This window comes from Loxodonta africana, chromosome 9 (genome assembly GCF_030014295.1).
Source record: "Loxodonta africana isolate mLoxAfr1 chromosome 9, mLoxAfr1.hap2, whole genome shotgun sequence".
NCBI lineage: Eukaryota > Metazoa > Chordata > Mammalia > Proboscidea > Elephantidae > Loxodonta > Loxodonta africana.
The window spans coordinates 66,633,762-66,654,229 of record NC_087350.1 but is presented as its reverse complement, the minus strand read 5'-3'; the positions used below and the strand labels follow the sequence as shown (position 1 = coordinate 66,654,229).

Genomic DNA, 20,468 nt, shown 5'->3' with positions numbered 1-20,468 from the left:
TCGACGATCATGATGCAGGATTGGGCAGTGTTCTGTTCCATTGTGCATAAGTTGCCATAAGTTGGGCCCACTCAACGGCAGCTGACAACAACAAGTGCCGAGAGGACAGATTTGGCTAATCTATCAGACTGATTACAAGAAAAGCCAGTATCTCCCCCCTTCCCACCCCCAGTTCTGAACCTAGGCTTCAAGAAGTCTTACAAGCTTCCATTCTTCCTCCTGCATCACAGCCATCACCAGATAACCCTGATGGAGGGTGAGAAGCTACATAGAAGACAGTCCAGTTGTCCAAAACATAGCCATTTTAGACCAGATTACAGGCAACTGATCCCTAAACATGTAAGACAAACCAACTGAGATCGGCAGAGCAGCCTACCCAACACACAGCTGATTGCAAATGCATGGATGAGCACAGCTCAGACAAAAGAGCTGCCCAGCTGACCTACAGACTCATGAGCAACAATAAATACTTACTGTTTTTAGCCATTGGGTTTTGGGGTCGTTTATTACACAGCAAGAGATAATTGATAACAGTTACACACAAACTGGAGACTCACCTGTACATTCATGTTGTAGTCCTTTCCCATAATACCCCTTCTCACAGATGCACTCAAATTGACCTGTGTGCGTCCCACATTTGCAGCTTGCCATTCGGTCACAGCAGTCTTTGCCGGCTTCACAAAGATACGAGCAATGGGACATGTCCTCTTGAATAAAGCTCCCAGAAGGCAGATCTACCAATAACATATGACAGAGGGAAGTGAAAAATGAATTAGCAGTTGAATATCACCTTCTCTAGTCTCTAAAATTTAGATGCAGCTAGAGAAAATTTCTAATTCCCAACTGCTCCCCACCCCCACCCCCACCCAGATATGAATGTGTATGATTTTTACTACCACAGTCTGAGAATTGCTTTCAGCCAGCTAAATCGTTTCAGTCTGGGACCTCATCATAAGTTCTCAAGGCCATGCAAGGTCAGGCAGAAGTTAAATATTTTAGCAAGGAATCTCCAGATGCAGCAGGAAGCAATGCAGTCAGTTCCCCAGGTCACTCCCCTGGCCTACACACCCGCACTATTCCACTGCCCCAGTATGAAGTCAGGCATCCCAGCCAGATTTCCAAAGTACCTTGTTCAAATGAGAAATAAAACCACAATCCTGACTGCTGTAAGGGTGTTGGCCGTGTGCTACTGACTTAAGAATAAATATTAATTACTATGTCCATAGCGATTTGATTACAGATTTAAATAACAGCACCAGATAAACTAAATAACAGAGTCAGGATCCAGTTTGTCTCCTAATTTTAAATAAATAATCATGTGTTATGTAAATAGAGACCATTCTGACGAATGGGACCAAGCTCAAAAGTGAGATATGCTGTGAATTGAACAACTTAGGCAGAATTATCCAGAAAGTGATTTAACAAGGCAAGGTCAGTTTCAATATAAAACAAACGAATGAATCCACTGCCGTAGAGTTGATTCCAGCTCATGGTGACCCTCAGGACAGAGTAGAACTGTCCCATAGGGTTCCAAAGGAGTGGCTGCCAACCTTTTGATTTTAGCAGCCAAGCTCTTAATCACTGAGCCACCAGGGCTCTAAGGTTCAGTATAGCTGACCCAAAGTGGATAGCCCAGAATCAGGCAAACAATAAGTCCATTTACTCTGCTGAAGGAGTTCAAAGTCAGTCTAATTCTAGTACTAGGTCCAGACATCCTGATGAGCCAACAGTAGGAACTCAAGCGGGTAAGTTTCAGCAAGACACATGGACTGCAACTGAATACATGGGAAGGAGACTGGTGATGGTCACAGTTATGGAACATCTGTCCCTGTGCATTATGGCTCTGCACAATGTATACAGACAAAAGACAGGGAGGATTCCAGCCCCTAGGGAAAGAGACAAGCAAATTCAGGCACCCTATTACAGCTCCATCCAACAGAGTATGGAGGAGGTAAAAGGTCTGCAAATGGGTACCCAACACTTAGCTCTGAGGTATTGGGTCACAGGTTTACTTGGCAATAGAGCAACTTAGGGAGCAATAATAACCTAGCCAGGACTAGTGCACTGGCATTCAGGTCTCGGGGAGAGATAAGTGGATGAATTACATATGGGGAAAGCTATGATTCCATAACCTATGTTTACTGAGAATGGCCAGAAGCATGGACAATCTTGAGACTGAGAATGGATCCATCCAAATTGAAAGTACACTCAAAAAGCATAGAGGCAGGGGAAATGAGGCTCATTCCCTTTGAACTGATTATGTCTTTCCAGTAAAGACAGTCTCTCCTTACCAAGTCTGAAAACTCAGCCAAGGTATGACATACTCTAGATATTAATTTACTGTAATAAAGGTCGTGCCTTCCAAAACCCTATTGACTTGTAGCAGCCTAAACTCTTTCTTTGAAGGTTGTGTCCTACCTCTTCAAAGCAGGGGGCTCCAGTACTATAATACAGAGAAATGATACGACTGGAAATTAGCCCTCTACAACACATATAATAACATCCACAACTTCATAATCCTACCTAATAATCCCATAATCCCCAACTGGACCACCGTGTTTTCCCACTTAACTGAATTTCTGTCATGTGCTAGAAACAACACTTGGTATAGTATAAATAATATTTTATTTAGTCCTGGTACATATTAAACTCTCCATTTAAAAAGCAGAGAAAGCAGAAGCTCAGTGATATTAGATAAATTGCCAAAGGTAATAATAATAGGGGATGGTAACTGAGGGCTTAGTGAGATAAATTCCCATTTTATACGCATTAACCCATTTAATCCTTGCAATGATCCTATGAAGTAGATACTATCTTTATTCCCTGTGATATTAACATGAAGCCTAAGGCATCCAGTACTTAAATTATGTGTCCAAAGCCACTCAGCAAGAAGGTGACAGAAGTGAGATTCAAACTTTAAGCCCTATTAAAAACTAGGCTTCATTAAGTTGCAGGCCCAGAACTGAAATCTAAAATTGCATTGCTCCCTAAACTCATTTTCTTGCTGCTTCTAAGCCCTGCCCTAAATCCCTGCCTACCCTACTAAGTGCTAACCTCCACTACCTTTGCCAGCATTGTCCTTCAGAGAGGTAAATTCTTCTCACTATATCCATGGCTGCTGCCTGAGGTCCTGCTCTATTCTCTTGGAACTACAGTAGGCCTGATCTGCTCGTTATGAGCATCACTAGCTGCTTGGAACCTCATGCTGCCACGATTTACCATTAAATTGGATCTTGCACATGGATACACGCAAGGATCAAGTCTAATTTGCCACCTCACTTTGGTCTGAGGCTAAATCTCCTGTCGTCTCCTCCCAGTCTGTGCTTTCTGTCTCCTGGCTCACCAGGAAGCACATCCATACTATGTAGGCAGTTTATCTAACTTAAATCACACAACGAAACATCCTCATAAACAGTGTACAAAGAACTCTAATGAATGGATTTGCTGATCTTCTTCCCTTTGGGGTTTATTGCTCTTCAGCTTATACATAAACACATTTATCTTCAAGCTGTCAGATCAAGAAGTATGTGTCAAGTATTTACTGTCCCTATATCTTCCTGTGAATTTCTGGAGACATTCTGGTGCGATTTGCTATGCATGTCTCTGAATTTGTTTACTTCATCTGTCCAGATAACTATAAATGAGATCTAAGTCGAGGCTTTCCATGCTGTGTGTGGCCTTGAAACACACCTAAATTCATTCCATTGATTCCAACAGTTCCAGGTCGGAGCATAAGGATATTTCAGTGAAAATATATCACAGCTATTAAAAACAACAACCACAATAATACTCTTGTTACAAGGTCAGAATGTCATCTCTACTTATGAAATTCAGCTCATCTCATTATCTCTTTACACACAAGGAACACACCATGTTCATCAAAGACCTAGTGAGCGTTTGGTATTATTCCCCAGTGGATTTCAGGCAGGAAGAGAAAAGGAAACCTCATTTCAAGGCGCATTTGTTATGCCACAAGGATTCCATTACCTTCATGCAGTGCCCGGCGAGCTAAAGCCTCAAATTCTGCAAAACTGTGGAGAAGGAAGCAGTGCTCCTCCTTTGGGGTGGAAGCCATGTCATTCAGTTCTCGAATGTTTCCTTGCCATATGCCAAAAGTGAAGATCTCCACTCCAAAATCCCGCAGTAATGCTGCAATTGGTCTAGGATCTCCTCCATTGGAATATCCATCAGTAATGAGAAATATCACTTTTGTTGAGTTTTCTCTAGAATGACGAAGAATTTGCTGTAATGAAAACAGGAAAAGCATGAGTTTTCATTGTGTTGCCTACTAGGTGCTTCTCCTCTCATGTTGGCAAATGTTTGTGGAGGTCATTAGCATTTCAGGGGAATGGAAAATGGAAGCACCAATAAGTGAGGGTAAACAGAAATAGGCATAGACTAGAGCCTACAATGGTCTTCTCACGTTTAGTCCCTCAAGTGGCTCATGGGAATCACAATAAATGTCAAAAGTATTGAAAGTGCTTTATTATTTTATTGCTATGCAACTTACTAAAAAAGGGCCAAAATTTTTGCAGCACGAATTTTTTTTGTAAATAATATCGCACTTATTGGTAAGCTATACTTTATTGGGAGCCCTGGTGGTGCAATGGTTAAGTGTTCTGCTGCTAACTGAAAGGTCAGCGAATCAAACCCACCAGCCACTCGGCAGGAGATACAGCCTTGGGAACCCTATGGGGCAGTTCTACACTGTCTTATAGGGTCGCTGTGAGTCGGAATTGACTCGACAGCACACAACAGCAACAACATTATTTATTGATTTCCAAATATGAACAAAATCTGGGGCCTATGCATCTACTTTCAAGTAAATGTGCACACATGCACACACACAATTTGCAATATTCAGAATTATGTGTGTGTGTGTATATATATTCAGAAGAGTCCCTTGGTAGTATAAATCCTTAAGGCACTCGGCTGCTAACCAAAAGGCTGGAAGCTCAAGTCCACTCAAAGGTGCCTTGAAAGAAAGGCCTGGTGATCTATTTCCAAAAAAATCAGCCATTGAAAACCCTATGGAGCACAGTTCTACTCTGACACATATGGGGTCACCATGATTTGGAGGTGAATTGACAGCAACTGGTTATATATGCCAAACATATAATACATATACATACAGCATACATGAATATATTCCTGCATGATTACTCCCTAAAAGCCTAGATGGATGAAAACTTTAACACAGCATGCCTTTTCCAGAGTTAATTGATGGCCAACCGGCTCACAATGTTTATTTTCCCAGTGCTCATCCAAAATCGCAGAATTGATTCAATACTTCATCTATTTTGGACCACCCAGTATTAGCACAAAATTAGCTGCTTTTGGTGGTGTCCTATCACAGGACGGAAAAGTAGCGATTCATTAAATCTGACACTGGGCTTTATTATTTTAGGACAAGTGAGTTACGTTTTACAGCATTCTAGACTATTGCTTCCTCATAGATACAAGAAAAAAAAGATGAAACCTTTTTAAAAAAGCTTTCTATTTATTATTGGAAACCCTGGTGGTGTAGTGGTTAAGTGCTACGGCTGCTAGCCAAGAGGCTGGCAGTTCGAATCCACCAGGCGCTCCTTGGAAACTCTATGGGACAGTTCTACTTTGTCCTGTAGGGTCGCTATGAGTCGGAATTGACTCAACGGCAGTGGGTAATTTTTGGTTTTATTTATTACCACTGATGTTTTGTAACACTTGCAGTAGGGAATCCAGTATTGTAATTCAATTTACTGGTGATGCTTTTCACTAAAAATGGGTAGGAAGGATACGTGCCAAGATACATTTTCCAGCAAACTCTTAAAAGAAATTCAATTTTATAAAGCAATATTTTAAAAACACTGCATGATTTGCAGAAGGTAGGCGGGAAGAATGACAATTGTACCCTGTTTTTTAAAGTTAAAAGAGATATTACGGTAAAAAATAACTGCCTCAATTCACACTACAGAGCCTAATCAGTTATAAGATACCCTTATAAGATTCTCTCATGTCCGTAGAAAGCATTCTTCATTAGTATATAATCAGTGAATACTGATCATAATCTAATAATTCTCTAATTTTTTTTTTTAGTGTTCATGATTGTGAGCTAAAGCTGTTAAACACGAATTCAAAGAAAATTAATTAAACTTAATGCTAATCCTTAAGAAGCCCTGGCGGTACAATAGTTACCCACTTGGCTGCTAACTGAAAGGTTGGCAGTTTGAACGCACCGGAGAAAGACCTGGCAGTCTGCTCCCATAAAGATTACAGACACAAAAACCCTATGGGGCAGTTCTACTCTGTCACATGGGGTTGCTAGGAGTTGAAAATCAACTTGAGGGTACCTAACAATGACAACAAATTAAATTAAAAACAACTTAGTAGAACATCAGAAAGCCAGAACTTCCAGAAGAGGTATTAAAACACCTCACTCCACCCCTTCTCAGAAACCAAATGAAATAATCAAAGGGAAACAAATAGTGTATATGGGACCATCCTGAACAGAGGCACAGAGGGCAGGTATGTGTGGCAGGTGACGTGTAAAATGTTAGCAGACGCATTCCCCAGATACACCAAGGAGCCCAATCAACAGTCTCAAAATTCTTGGCTCTTAAAGTTTAAAAAGCTGCACTCTTGATGAATGACAGGACGAGTTGGGAAGAACACTTCGTAAGTGTGGGATTTTTCCCCACTCCAGACTAGACAAGAACCCCAAGGAGAGGATGGAGGAGAGTCAGAGGAAAGGAAATTTTAGATGTTGCTGTGAGGCCCTGCTCTCTGTCTCAATTTCCCAAACCCCAATTCAGTCTCCGAAGAAGAGATGACTCACACCCCTTTAGGTACAGGAATACATGTCTCCCCTTTCCATTTGGAAATATGGGATTATAGCAAGGCCCACAGAAGTGCTCTTGGCCACATGATATAGGACGATAGGTATAACTCCATGGGTGTTAAGGTAGAGAAGAGTAGATAAGTGTCAAGTCTTTTGTATCCCGAGAAAAGATAAGAAGACAAAGAGTTGGTGGCCTGAAAGAGTCTTACAGTATCAAGGGTGTGGCAGTGGAAAATAGCAGGGACTCTGTAAGCCAAAAGCCAGATGGGGATGTGTCCTTCTCAGGTGATATTGACATAGGAAGTTCTAGAAGCCCCAGGAGATGGCTACATGAAGGGCAACAATAGCTGACATGTTCCTGTGTTGATGACCAAATCTCACGCTGAAACAACTGTGCATCTCAGAAGACGATTGTTAGTTGTCGTTAGGCGCCACTGAATTGGTTTCAACTCATAGTGACCCTACGTACAAGAGAATGAAACACGGCTGGGTCCTGCGTCATCCTCACAATCGTTGTTATGCTCAAGCCTGTTGTTGCAGTCACTGTGTAAATCCATCTCATTGAGGGCCTTCCTCTTTTTCGCTGACCCTCTATTTTACCAAGCAGGATGTCCTTTTCCAGGGGCTGGTCCCTCCTGATAACATATCCAAGGTATGTGAGACGTAGTCTTGCCATCTTTGCTTCTAAGGAGCATTCTGGTTGTACTTTTTCCAAGCCAGATTTGTTTGTTCTTTTGGCAGTCCATGGTATACTCAATATTCTTCTCCAACACCACACAATTCAAAGGCTTCAATTCTTCTTCAGTCTTCTTTATTCATCGTCCAGCTTTCACACGCACAGGAGGTGACTGAAAACACCATGGCTTAGGTCAGGTGCACCTTAGTCTTCAAGGTGACATCTTTGCTTTTCAACAATTTAAAGAGGTCTTTTGCAGCAGATTTGCCCAATGCAATGTGTCTTTTGATTTCTTGTCTGCTGCTTTCATGGGTGCTGATTGTGGATCCAAGTAAAAAGAAATCTTTGACAACTTCGTTTCTCTGTTTATCATATGTGGCTTACTGGTCCAGTTGTGAGGATTTTTGCTTTCTTTATCTTGAGGTATAATCCATACTGAAGGCTGTAGTCCTTGATCTTCAGCAGCAAGCGCTTCAAGTGCTTTTCACTTTCAGCAAGCAAGGTCGTGTCATCTGCATAACGCAGGTTGTTAACGCATTTTCCTCCAATCTTGATGCCCCGTTTTTCTCCATAGAGTCCAGGTTCTTGGATTATTTGCTCAAGATACAGACTGAATAGGTATGGTGAAAGGATACAACCCTGATGCACACCTTTCCTGACTTTAAATCACACGGTATCCCCTTGTTTTGTTTGAACGATTGCCTCTTGACCTGTGTACAGGTTCCTCGTGAGCACAATTAAGTGCTGTTCTGCAATTCCCATTCTTCTCAATATTATCCATAATTTGTTATGATCCACACAGCTGAATGCCTTTGCATAGTCAATAAAACACAGGTAAACATCTTTCTGGTATTCTCTGCTTTCAGTCAGGATCCATGTGACATGAACAAGGTTACCCCTCGTTCCATATCCTCTTCTGAATCCAGCTTGAATTTCTGGAAGTTCTCTGTCGATATAATGCTGCAGCCGTTTTTGAATGATCTTCAGCAAAATTTTATTTGAGTGTGATATTAATGCTACTGTTCTATAATTTTCACATTCAGTTGGATCACCTTTCTTGGGAATAGGCATATATATGGATCTCTTCCGGTCGGTTGGCCAGGTAGCTGTCTTCCAAATTTCTTGGCATAGATGAGTGAGTACTTCCAGTGCTACATCGATTTGCTGAAACAACTCAGTTGATATTCTGTCAATTCCTGGGGCCTTGTTCTTCTCCAATGCCTCCAGTGCTGCTTGGACTTCTTCCTTCTGCACCATTGGTTCCTGATCATATGCTACCTCCTGAAGATGATAGTGCAGGATATATCAGAGCTCAGAGGCAGCCATTCTCTCCCTTGCGGCATCTTTGTATAAGCCACAGAGCTTAGACTCAACTACAGGCAGGGGGAAGAGGAAAAATTCCTGAGCATGACTCAGTTTTTAAAAGGGAAGTGCCTCCAAAATTTCTGATTTTGAGGTTGCTTGAAAATATCTATCATCAAGTGGGTTGGGGCCACAAAATATAAATTACATTTAGTGTAAAGAAAATAAATATTATTTTTCAAGTATTTATTGGCTGATAGTGAGATACTTTATCTTTTACATACAAAGTTTATCATGAGAGAAAGTAAAGATGCTGCTAAACGTTATTAAGGGCACGCAAGAGCGAATCAGAGGCCAGCCTGAAGAGGCTACTTCTGGCCAAATAAGGGGCAATTTGAGTATTAATAAAAATAGTAATTGAAATGGATTAAAATGTATCATTTATTACTTACATACATGCATATACATACCTACATACATATATATATATATATACATATATATATATATACATATATATATATATACACACACACGCATATATGTACCTAAGTGCCTGGCTGCTAACTGAAAGGTTGGTGGTTCAAACCCACCCAGCAGCCTGTGGGAGAAAGACCTGGAGATTTGCTTCCTTAAAGATTATAGTCTAGAAAACCCTACAGGGCAGTTCTACACCATCACATGGGGTCTCTATGAGTCGAAAATCCATTCAAGGCACCTAACAACATCACCACACACTCCAGGGTAAAAGACATATGTGTGTGTGTATATGTGTGTTATTGTTCATACCACCTCTGGGGATATAGTCCATCAGTCTGTCATTAATGGCATGAAGTCAGGCATTATTTTATTTGTCTTTAAAATACTTCTCAGCATTCAGAGGGTAAATCCTGGTTCCAGTATTGCAAGATGTGGCAAGTTGTCTTGACACCACCCTTGCTCTTTACTATGTTATAAACTCTCTTTCTCTCTGAGTTGTTTCTTTCCTCCCTAAAATCATAATCTAACCTCCATGGATACTCCCCTATTCTTCTGCTCATTTTCATAACTCTCTTCTACAAGGCCATGGCAGTTAGCTGAAATCAAGACACTAAAAAAGTGAGAATTTTGATGGAAGGAAAGAGAAAGAGTAAATTGTCTTTTTTCAGTACAGTTTTCTTGACAGTGCCAGGCATAGAGTACGTGCTCATAAGTATTATTCAATAAATGAATTAGTGGATAAAGTCTAGGATACTCTGGAGAGAGTTACCTGAATAAGTCGGTCTTGAGTGAACAGTAGGAATGTACAGAATATCTGTATGTGTTTGTGTGTGTGCTGTGCTTTGTATGTCATTGTTAGTTGCCATTGAGTCAACCCCACGTGTGCGGAGTAGAAATGCTCCATAGGGTTTTCAAGGCTGTGATCTTTCAGAAGCAGATTGTCAGGCTTGTCTCGCAAGGCACCACTGGGTGGTTTGGAAACGCCAACCTTTGGGCTAGTAGACGAGTGCTTAACCGTCTGTGCCATCTGAGGACTCCTGTGCTTTGTAGTTTCTTACGAAAAAGATAGTGTTTTCTTTCTGTGCCTCTGCTGTCCTTCTGAAACGAACAAGTGCTGTTTTGTAATATTAGTCTTAGCTCATGTCAATAACCTTCCTTAACATCCAGGTTAGGATTTAGACACAAAACACTTTGCACACAACTCTTTACATACAAAACACTTCAAATTCTATTTTTCCTTCTCTTCTTGCAGAAAAGTGGTGAGTATTTACAGGAATCATTGTATCTGTTGGCATGACAGTATATTAAGCTTAAAATAGCAAGAAGAATAGCAGGACTAGTAGTCCAAGCAAAGAGTTACATAACATCTGATTTGGAATGCACTTTAACGAGGTGGGGGGGGTGGACGATTTACTGAAAATAATTTACTGTCCCCCTCCCCATCTCTGGGCTTCACCATACTTGAATGAAAACATGGCTCAATAAAAAACATTTTTCACCCCCCAGATTTAAGAAGCAAACACATCTGTGGTAATGCTTACGGAATGTGGTAAAGGCACAGCACTTGACTCTCCTTTCGGTGTTACTGAAATAGTTTACACCATCCGCTACCCTTTGTGAGCCATTTAAGAAACAGAACCTTTTGGTCCAGAATAATCAATGAGGTAAACCCTTTGCTGCCAAAGAAAAATTCAGCATGAACTTTGTCTAGCGAAAGGTTATCACCATCTGTATTGCATCAAGCCTCTGATTAGCTTGTATAAATATCTGGCAGGGAAGTAAGCTCCCCTTCTCCAGTAATAGTCAGTAGAATGATAAAAATGCAGGGTTGTGTAACACTGTTCTAACACCCGAGATCCATCACCATTACACAAGACTGCACCCCCAACCCCCAAAGACAGGCCACAAGGGAGCTGTTTTGAAAAATGGTCTTGAAAGAAAAAGAGAGGTCACAGCAAGTCTGGCACGGGGACAATACTTTCCCTTGGGCTTTGTTACTTAAACCACGTGTAGGTATAATACCAAGAAGCCCTGGTGGTGCAGTGGTTAAGCACTCAGCTGGTAAACGAAAGGGCAGAGGTATGAATCACCAGCCACTCGTCCGGAGAAAGATGTGGCAGTCTGCTTATGTAAAGATGTACAGCCTTGGAAACCCTACAGGGCAGTTCTAGTCTGTCCTGTAGTGCTGCTAGGAGTCTGAATCAACTCGATGGCAATAGGTTTTTGGTTTAGGTATAATATCAGCTGCAGCATGACCTTAGCTGCAATTACCCATCTTCAGCCTTGACTGAAGATACTAATTAGTCCTAACAGGTCACTAGTTCCTGGGTGGATTCAGGAGGTTCAGCCAGGGCCTGAGAATTTGCATTTCTAACAAGTTCCCAAGTGATGCTGCTGGTTTGGGGACCACACTTTGAGAACTACTAATGATTCCAGGTGACACAATGGTTAAGTGCTCAGCCACTAACTGAAAGGCAGGCAGTTTGAACCCACTGGCCACTCCAAGGGAGAAAATACCCGATGATCTGCTCCCGCAAAGATTACAGCCTAGAAAACCCTATGGGGCAGTTGTACTCTGTCCCATAGAGTCACTATGAGTCGGAATTGGCTCAATGGCACAAAACAACAAGTTCCTGGGTGGCTATGGTTAAGTGCTCGGCTAATAACCAAAAAGGTTATTAGCCTACTCAGAGGTACCTCTGAAGAAAGGCCTGTAAATCTACTTCCAAAAATCAGCCACTGAAAACCCTACGGAGCACAGTTCTACTCTAACACACATAGGGTTTCTATGAATCAGAAGCCACTCAATGGCAGTAGGAGAACGGCCCCACAGGGTTTCTAAGACTAAATCTCTACGGAAGCAGACTGCCACATCTTTCTCTCGCAGGGCAGCTGGTGGTTGAAACCACCAACCTTTTAGTTAGCAGCTAAGCTCTCCAACCAATGCGCCACCAAAGCTCCTAGAAATAGAAATAGTCACTAACAAGTTATATTTTAAAGAATTTCGTACTGTGAAATTATATTTAGTGAGACTATACTATATATATACATATCAGGGTGCCCTGGAGGTGCAGTGGTTAAGAGCTCAGCTGCTAACCAAAAGGCTGGCAGTTCGAATCAACCAGTCACTCCTTGGAAACTCTATCTATCCTATGGTGTTGCTATGAGTCGCAATCAACTCTAGGGCAACAGGTTTGGTTTTGGTTTATATATATTAGGCCTACTGTCCGCCAAGCGGCAGAAAATCAGTGAACTGTGTCAGTGTTTCAACTTATTTTCCAAATACATTTCTTCCTTGTCAGGAAATATTAAGTACGAACAAGGCACCTTAAGTTGCTTAGAATACTTTCCTCACTTTCCAAATCCCAAAATTTCACCAACCTTCAACTGTTATTTAGTTAATATTTTTCATTTGAATACTCAGGAAGTTTTACAGCTTTGAATATTATTTGTTTTATTTGTTAAGCAGTTTTCTTTAGGAAAAGCAGCTATTCTGTTGGTTTATCATTTTCTGGAATTCGTATCTTCTATTCTTCATTTTTATCTCATTCAAACATCTTCTGAATTTGGCGGGAACGTCTTAAGCTTTTCTTCCTTATGACTCAGTTTCATGCGGTGTCGTTTCTCTTCCCTTCTACTTCTAACTAAGAATTAATCCTGGCACTGCATTTATTTTCCTTAACGATATTTATCTTACACAGCTTTCTCTTTATTCCTTTCAGCTTCTCAGCCAGCTTTAAGTCTGTTGTTTATCCCCTCGTTTCTCAGCTCCATTACAGTCTTTTGTTTATGTATACTAAGTGCACGTAACGAATGTTTTCTAGGATTTAGTTCTGTTTTTTCTAGTGCGTTCTTGTTCTTATCTGTATCTGGCATTCTATTTTATTTAGCAGAAAATTTTCAAAAAAGCCAAGTAGAATTGTTTTCTCTTCCCCCCCCACTTTTTCCTCATTCATGAATGAAGCATATTCAGTCCTAGTGTTTGCAACAAACAATACACAACTGGGTAAAATGACTGTTGGGATAGATGACTGTAAAATTTTCTACCTGTTATTATTACTAAAATGAACTGATAACCTACCCAAGTGATAAGTAAAGAAATCCACACACATAAACGGTATACAAAACATTACTAACAATGTACAAACACCGAAAGAGAAACTAGATAACTGGAAGCTCCTAAAAATCAAATACTTATGCTCATCTAAAGACTTCATCAAAAGAGTAGAAAGATTACCTACAGATTGGGGGGGGGGAAATTTTAGCTACGACAAATCCTATCAGAGTCTAATCTCTAAAATCTGTAAGATATGGCAAAAGCTGAACAACAAAAAGACAAATAACCCAATTAAAAAATGGACAAAGGATATGAACAGGCACTTCACTAAAGAAGACATGAGGAAATGCTCACGATCATTAGCCATTAGAGAAATGCAAATCAAAACTACAATGAGATTCTATCTCACTCCAACAAGGCTAGCATCAATCCAAAAACACAAAATAATATATATTGGAGAGGTTGTGGAGAGACTGGAACAATTATACACTGCTGGTGGGAATGTAAAATGGTACAACCACTTTAGAAATTGATTTGGTGTTTCCTTAAAAAGCTAGAAATAGAACTACCATACAATCTATCAATCCCACTCCTTGGAATATGTCCTAGAGAAATAAGAGTCCTCACACGAATAGATATATGCACACCTACGTTCACTGTAGCACTGTACACAATAGCAAAAAGATGGAAACAACCCAGATGCCCATCAATGGATGAACGGATAAACAAATTATGGTATATTCACACAATGGAATACTACGCAACGATAAAGGACAATGATGAATCCATGAAACATCTCATAACATGGATGAATCTGGAAGGCATTATGCTGAGTGAAATTAGTCAGTTGCAAAGGACAACTATGTATGAGGCCACTATTATAAGAACTCAAGAAAAGGTTTAAACACAGAAGAAAACATTCTTTGATGGTTACGAGGGTGGGGAGGGAGGGAGAAGGGTATTCACTAACTGGATCATAGACAAGAATTATTTTAGGTGAAAAAAAAAAAGGGAAGGATAACACACAATACAAGCAAAGTCAGCACAACTGGACTAAACCAAAAACTAAGAAGTTTCCTGAATACAACCAAACACTTCGAGGGACAGAGTAGCAGGGGCGGGGGTCTGGGGACCATGGTTTCAGGGGACACCTAGGTCAACTGGCATAGCAAAGTATATTAAGAAAATGTTCGGCATCCCACTTTGGTGAGTGGCGTCTGGGGTCTTAAACACTAGCAAGCAGCCATATAAGATGCATCAATTGGTCCCAACCCACCTGGAGCAAATGAGAATGAAGAGCATCAAAGACACAAGGAAGATATGAGACCAAGAAGCAGAAAGGACCACATAAATTCCATCAGCCTGAGACCAGAAGAGCTGGATGGTGCCCGGCTACCACCAATGACCGCCCTGACAGGGAACACAACAGAGTCCCTGATGGGGCAGGAGAAAAGTGGGGTGCAGAACTCAAATTTTAGTAAAAAGACCAGACTTAATGGTCTGACTGAGACTGGAGGGGCCCCTGAAGACATGGCCCCAGGCTCTCTGTTAGCCCAAAACTAAAGCCATTCCAGAAGCCACCTCTTCAGACAAAGATAACCAGACCAAACCCATTGCCATCGAGTCACTTTTGACTCATAGCAACCCTACAGAATCAAGTAGAACTGCCCCATAGGGTTTTCAAGGAGCACCTGGTGGATTTGAACTTCCGACCTTTTGGTTAACAGCTATAGCTCTTAACTACTATGCCATCAGGGTTTCTAGCTGGTGACAATTGTGTTTCTTAGGTCAAATAGATACATGAGACTATGTGGGCAGCTCCTGTCCACAGGCAAAATGAGAAGGCAAAGGAGGACAGGAGCTGGTTGAATGGACACGGGAAATACAAGGTGGAGAGGAGGAGTGTAGAGAGAACAACTCGGGTCACATAATAACAGGTGTATAAGTTTTTGTATGAGGCTTGAATTGTAAACTTTCACTTAAAGCACAGTAAAAAAAAAAGCCACACACCATACCTGTTTGAAAACAAAGGACCTAGATCAGCATTGTTCAACACAACAGCCACCAGTCACACGCAACTATTGAGCACTTGCAACTGAGGAACTGAATTTGTACTTTTATTTAATTTTAACTAATTTAAATCTAAATAGCTACTGTGGCTAGTGGCTACAATACTGAACAGCGGAGGTCCAGATGAGTATATTCACATTCTAGGAAGAAAAAAACACAAAATGCCTATAGCAAGACTTTGAAAATATTCGTTCAGTCCAAGAAATGAAAAATCCACTTGAAGATTTAGAAGATTACAGGATTTAATACTGATATCAGATGAAAATAAGCACAATAAATTGGCATTTGCAACAAAAGGGTTTAGGAAGTCATAACCTCTATGAAAATAGGAGCTGAATGCCATAGAAAGAGAACAGGCTACAATGAAAGCAGTGATATGTGCAAGGAGAAGGACTTGATAAGAAAATAATGCAAGGAAGCCCAAAGCGGAATGAAAGACATAAAAATTCACATCAGTCGTAGTGGTTGTAGTTATTGTTAGCTGCCCTTGAGTTGGTTCCTGACTAATGGCAACCCCAAGCACAATGGAACAAAACGCTTCCTGGTCCCACGTCCAGAGTAATCTATGATGCCTTCTTTCTGATCTATCACATTTAGTAACCCATCCAGACCTATTCATTTCACCTCTTCATCTACCTACTTCACAATTTCTATTGCCCTGGACTTGGTTCAGGTGCTTCTGTCTAGATTATTAAAACACAAACGTTGTTTTCAACATCACTATCTGAAGCTGCTCTTCTTTCAAATCCACTTTCTGACCTGCCATCAGGGTTATCTATTTGAAATATTGAACAGATCACGTTTTAAAACCTCCAGTATTTTTCCTCTCTATGAAATAAATGTAAACTTCTTTATACATTATTTGACTATCCAGTCCTAAATAATACTTCCAGCCTTGCCCCTTACCATGACCTCTGTCTCCTGCCTACTTCCCCAACCAACCTCTTACACTATATTCTAGCTACACCAGTCTAATTGGAAGTTTTGGTATATACCATGCTTTCTTGATGATTCTTCTGCCTGGCAATTCTTATCAACTCTTTTTCATCTCCCAAAACATCCACCTCCACCTTTTACCAGTTCTTCAAAATGCAGATCAAAGTTCATCTCTTCTTTGAAGCTTTCCCAAGTTACTCTTCCATGAAGAAGACATCAAATTCATATCAGTGCCTCCACTTACGCTCCACTGTACTAACCCTATCACAATTATGGAAATCCTGGTGGCGCAGTGGTTTAAGTGCTATAGCTGCTAACCAAAGGGTCATTAGTTCAAATCTGCCAGGTGCTCCTTGGAAACTCTATGAGGCAGTTCTACTCTGTCCTATAGGGTTTTTTAAATCACAATTATAGTCACTGCATATATAGTTGTAAGTATAAAGTTGCCTATATCTGGCTATATCCCAAGATAGACTATAAGATGCTTGATGGCAGGGAGTGAGTCTTAAAGTCTCACTCTATAGATGACCAAAAATAACTAAGAACTAAGTGAACAAAAGGATAAATAAACAGATGCCTTACTTTTCACTGGCAACATGTCCAACATGTAGAATAAACTACTAAATTTTAGGTCAAAGATTGTTGTTACGGTAGATCCTGTCTTGCAAACATGAAATGAAAACTCTTATAAATATTCTACTTAAACTTATTTCACTAAATTTGTACTGAGCTCCTACTATGTACCACACAGTATGCTAGGAATTTCTAATTGTACTATTCAATGACACAACAGAAACAACCAAAAAACAAACACTAAAATAATGACGGAAGTAAAACTGAAAAGAGTATTCTGCAATAACTGAGCTTTTGTATTTATATTGTAATCCCAAATCAATCATATTTAGCATGTCTCATTTATTTTAAGTATTTACTTAGGCTTCACAGACTGAAATTCTAGAGAGAAGGATATGTTGGCTTGAGTAATATTTAGGCTTTTTACTTTAGTCAAGCCAAATCACAAAAGAACCAATGGGTCAAAGAAAAACTTAATCTCAAATTTATGGTCACAGAGTTGTTCCACCCACATGCATGCTTTAGTTATTAAACACGGATTCAAATCATTCTGAAATGAAGCCATAGGGACAGTACATCGAAATAGGAAATGGCATGCACAGGAGTTGATGACTAGCAGACTTAATCCAGACTGTAAAAACAACAGAACAAACACACAAGAGACCAAACAAATTTCCAACAATGCCAAGTTCCATCCAGTCTATAAACACACAGCAGAAAAAAAGAAAATCTGGTTAACAAGGGTAAAGTCATCAGAATCCAAATGAAAATGAAAGAGGGCTAAATGACATATCCCTCTTAAACAAACTGTTAATTTACAAGACAATAAACTCAAATTCACCGTCTATTGTTAATGTTGTTATGACTAACTTTATAAAATGATTTCATTTGACATATTAAAAGCCTATATAAAGCAAATAGCATTTAGCCCAGGAAATTAAAGATACTAGGAAATTTATTCATGTGCCTTATGTCAAGAGGTTAAGGGAGAAATTAAATAATTCCAAGTGATATTTGAACATGAGTTTATGATTTTAAAAATGGATTAAGCAAAGAATAGAGATGTCTTACTTCATATGACAAAGACAGCTACCATAAACTGAAAGCAAAATCATACTTAGAAATTCTCATTAAATCCAGGAACAAGACAAGAATGCCTCATCACTTCCATGTAGGAAGACGAGCCAATGCAATGAGGCAAGAAATAGAAATAAATGTAGCCAAAAACTATTCCTATTTCAGATGAAATAAAATTATATTGAAAGGAAATATTGTGAGGTGTTAAGAAAGACTTAGGCACAAGACTAACTACTTTAACTGCAAAATTTTGCAATTGTCCAAATGTCCCATAACAAGAAACTTAAAAATTCAGTTGTGGATATAAAATATAGGGAAAGGTAATTTTAGGAAAATTTTAGTGCATAGGAATATTTTCATTATCAAACTTTAAAATAAAAATTATAGAGTGTGCTTTTACTACATGTATGTTGCTATCGTTAGGTGCCGTTGAGTTGGTTCTGTCTCATAGTGACCCTACCTACAATAGAACGAAACACTGCCTGGTCCTGTGCCATCCTCACAATTGTTGCTATGTTTGAGCCCACTGTTGCATCCACTGCGTCAATTCATCTGGTCAAGGGTCTTCCTCTTCTTCGCTGACCCTCTATCTTACCAAATATGATGCCCTTCTTCAAGGGGTAGTCTCTCCTGATAACTAACATGTCCAAAGTACTTGAGAGGAAGTCTCACCATCTTCGCTGCCAAGGAGCACTCTGGCTGTACTTCTTCAAAGACAGGCTTGTTCTGTCAAGTCAACTCCAGCTCAGAGAGATCCTACAGGACAGGGGAGAATTGCCCCTTAGGGTTTCCAAGGAGCAGTTACTGGGTTCGAACTGCTGACCTTTTGGTTAGCGGCCGAGCTCTTAACCACTATACCACCAGTTCTTCTGGCAATCCACAGTATATTCAATATCCTTCACCAACACCATAATTCAAAGGTGTCAATTCTTCTTTGGTCTTCCTTATTTATTGTCCAGCTTTTGCATGCATATGGCGTGACTGAAAATATCATGGCTTGGGTCAGGCACACCTTAGTCTTCAAAGTGACATAATTGATTTAGAACACTTTAAAGAGGTCTTTTGCAGCAGATTTGCCCAATGCAATACGTTGTTTGATTTCTTTTTTTTTAATTGAGCTTTATTCTTTTACGTTGTTTGACTTCTTGGCTGCTGTTTCCATGGGAGTTGATTATGGATCCTAGTAAAATGAAATCCCTGACAATTCTGATCTTTTTTTCACTTATCATGATGTTGCTTATTCGTCCACTGTAAGGATTTTTGTTTTACGTTAAGGCGTAATCCATACTGAAGGCTGTAGTTTTTGATTTTCCTCGGTAAGTGCTTCAAGTGCTCTTCACTTTCAGCAAGCAAGGTTGAGTCATCTGCATACAGCAGGTTGTTAATGAGTCTTCCTCCAATCCTGATGCCGAGTTCTTCCTCATATAGGTCAGCTTCTCGTATTATTTGCTCAGCCTAATGATTGAATAAGTATGGTGAAAGGATACAACCCTGACGTACATCCTTTTTTATTTTAAACCATGAAGTGTCCCTGTGTTCAGTCTGAATGACTGCCTCTTGGTCTATGTACACGTTCCTCAGGAGCACAATTAAGTGCTTCAGAATATCCATTCTTTGAAATGTTATCCTTAATTTATTATGATCCACACAGTCGAATGTCTTTTCATAGTCAATAAAACACAGGTAAACATCTTTCTGGTATTCTCTGCTTTTGGTCAAGATCCATCTGACATCAGCAGTGATATCCCTCATTCCACATCCTCATCTGAATCCAGCTTAAATTTTTCACAGTTCCCTGTCACTATACCGCTATAACAACTTTTGAACTATCTTTAGCAAAATTTTACTTGTGTGTGATATTAATGATATTGTTCAATAATTTCTACATCCTGTTAGATCACCTTTCTTTGGAATGGGAACAAATATGGATCTCTTCCAGTCAGTTGGCCAGGTGGCTGTCTTCCGAATTTCTTGGCACAGACAAGTGAGCACCTCTAGTGCTGCATCCGTTTGTTGATCAGCTGATATTCCGTCAATTCCTGGAGCCTTGTTTTTCGCCAGTGCCTTCGGTGCAGCTTGGATTTCTTCCTTCAGTACCATCGACTCTTGATCATATGCTACTTCCTAAAATGGCTGAACGTCCACCAATTCTTTTTGGTACAATGACTCTGTGTATTCATCTTCTTTTGATGCTTCCTGTGTCGTTCAATATTTTTCCATAGAATCCTTAAATATTGCAACTTCAGGCTTGAATTTTTTCTTCAGTTCTTTCAGCTTGGGAAATACCCAGCATGTTCTTCCATTTTGGTCTTCTAACTCCAGGTCTTTGCACAGTTCATTATAATACTTTACTTTATCTTCTTGAGCCGTCTTTTGAAATCTGTTCAGCTCTGTTACTTCATCATTTTTTCTTTTCTCTTTAGCTACTCTATGTACTGGGTTTGGGTTTTACGTGCAAGAGCAAGTTTCAGAGTCTCTTT

At 40.1% G+C, this 20,468-nt stretch overlaps 1 protein-coding gene across 1 annotated transcript in view; it reads right to left on the bottom strand.

Annotated features, from left to right (window-relative positions):
- SVEP1 (sushi, von Willebrand factor type A, EGF and pentraxin domain containing 1) overlaps positions 1-20,468 on the bottom strand; it is a 193,131-nt gene that overhangs the window by 149,030 nt on the left and 23,633 nt on the right. Inside the window, exons 2-3 of the mRNA XM_003407810.4 lie at positions 3,988-4,243; positions 558-734 (exon numbers count right to left, since the gene is read on the bottom strand). Of these exons, the coding sequence (XP_003407858.2) occupies positions 558-734; positions 3,988-4,243 (433 nt within the window). The remainder of the gene's footprint in view (positions 1-557; positions 735-3,987; positions 4,244-20,468) is intronic.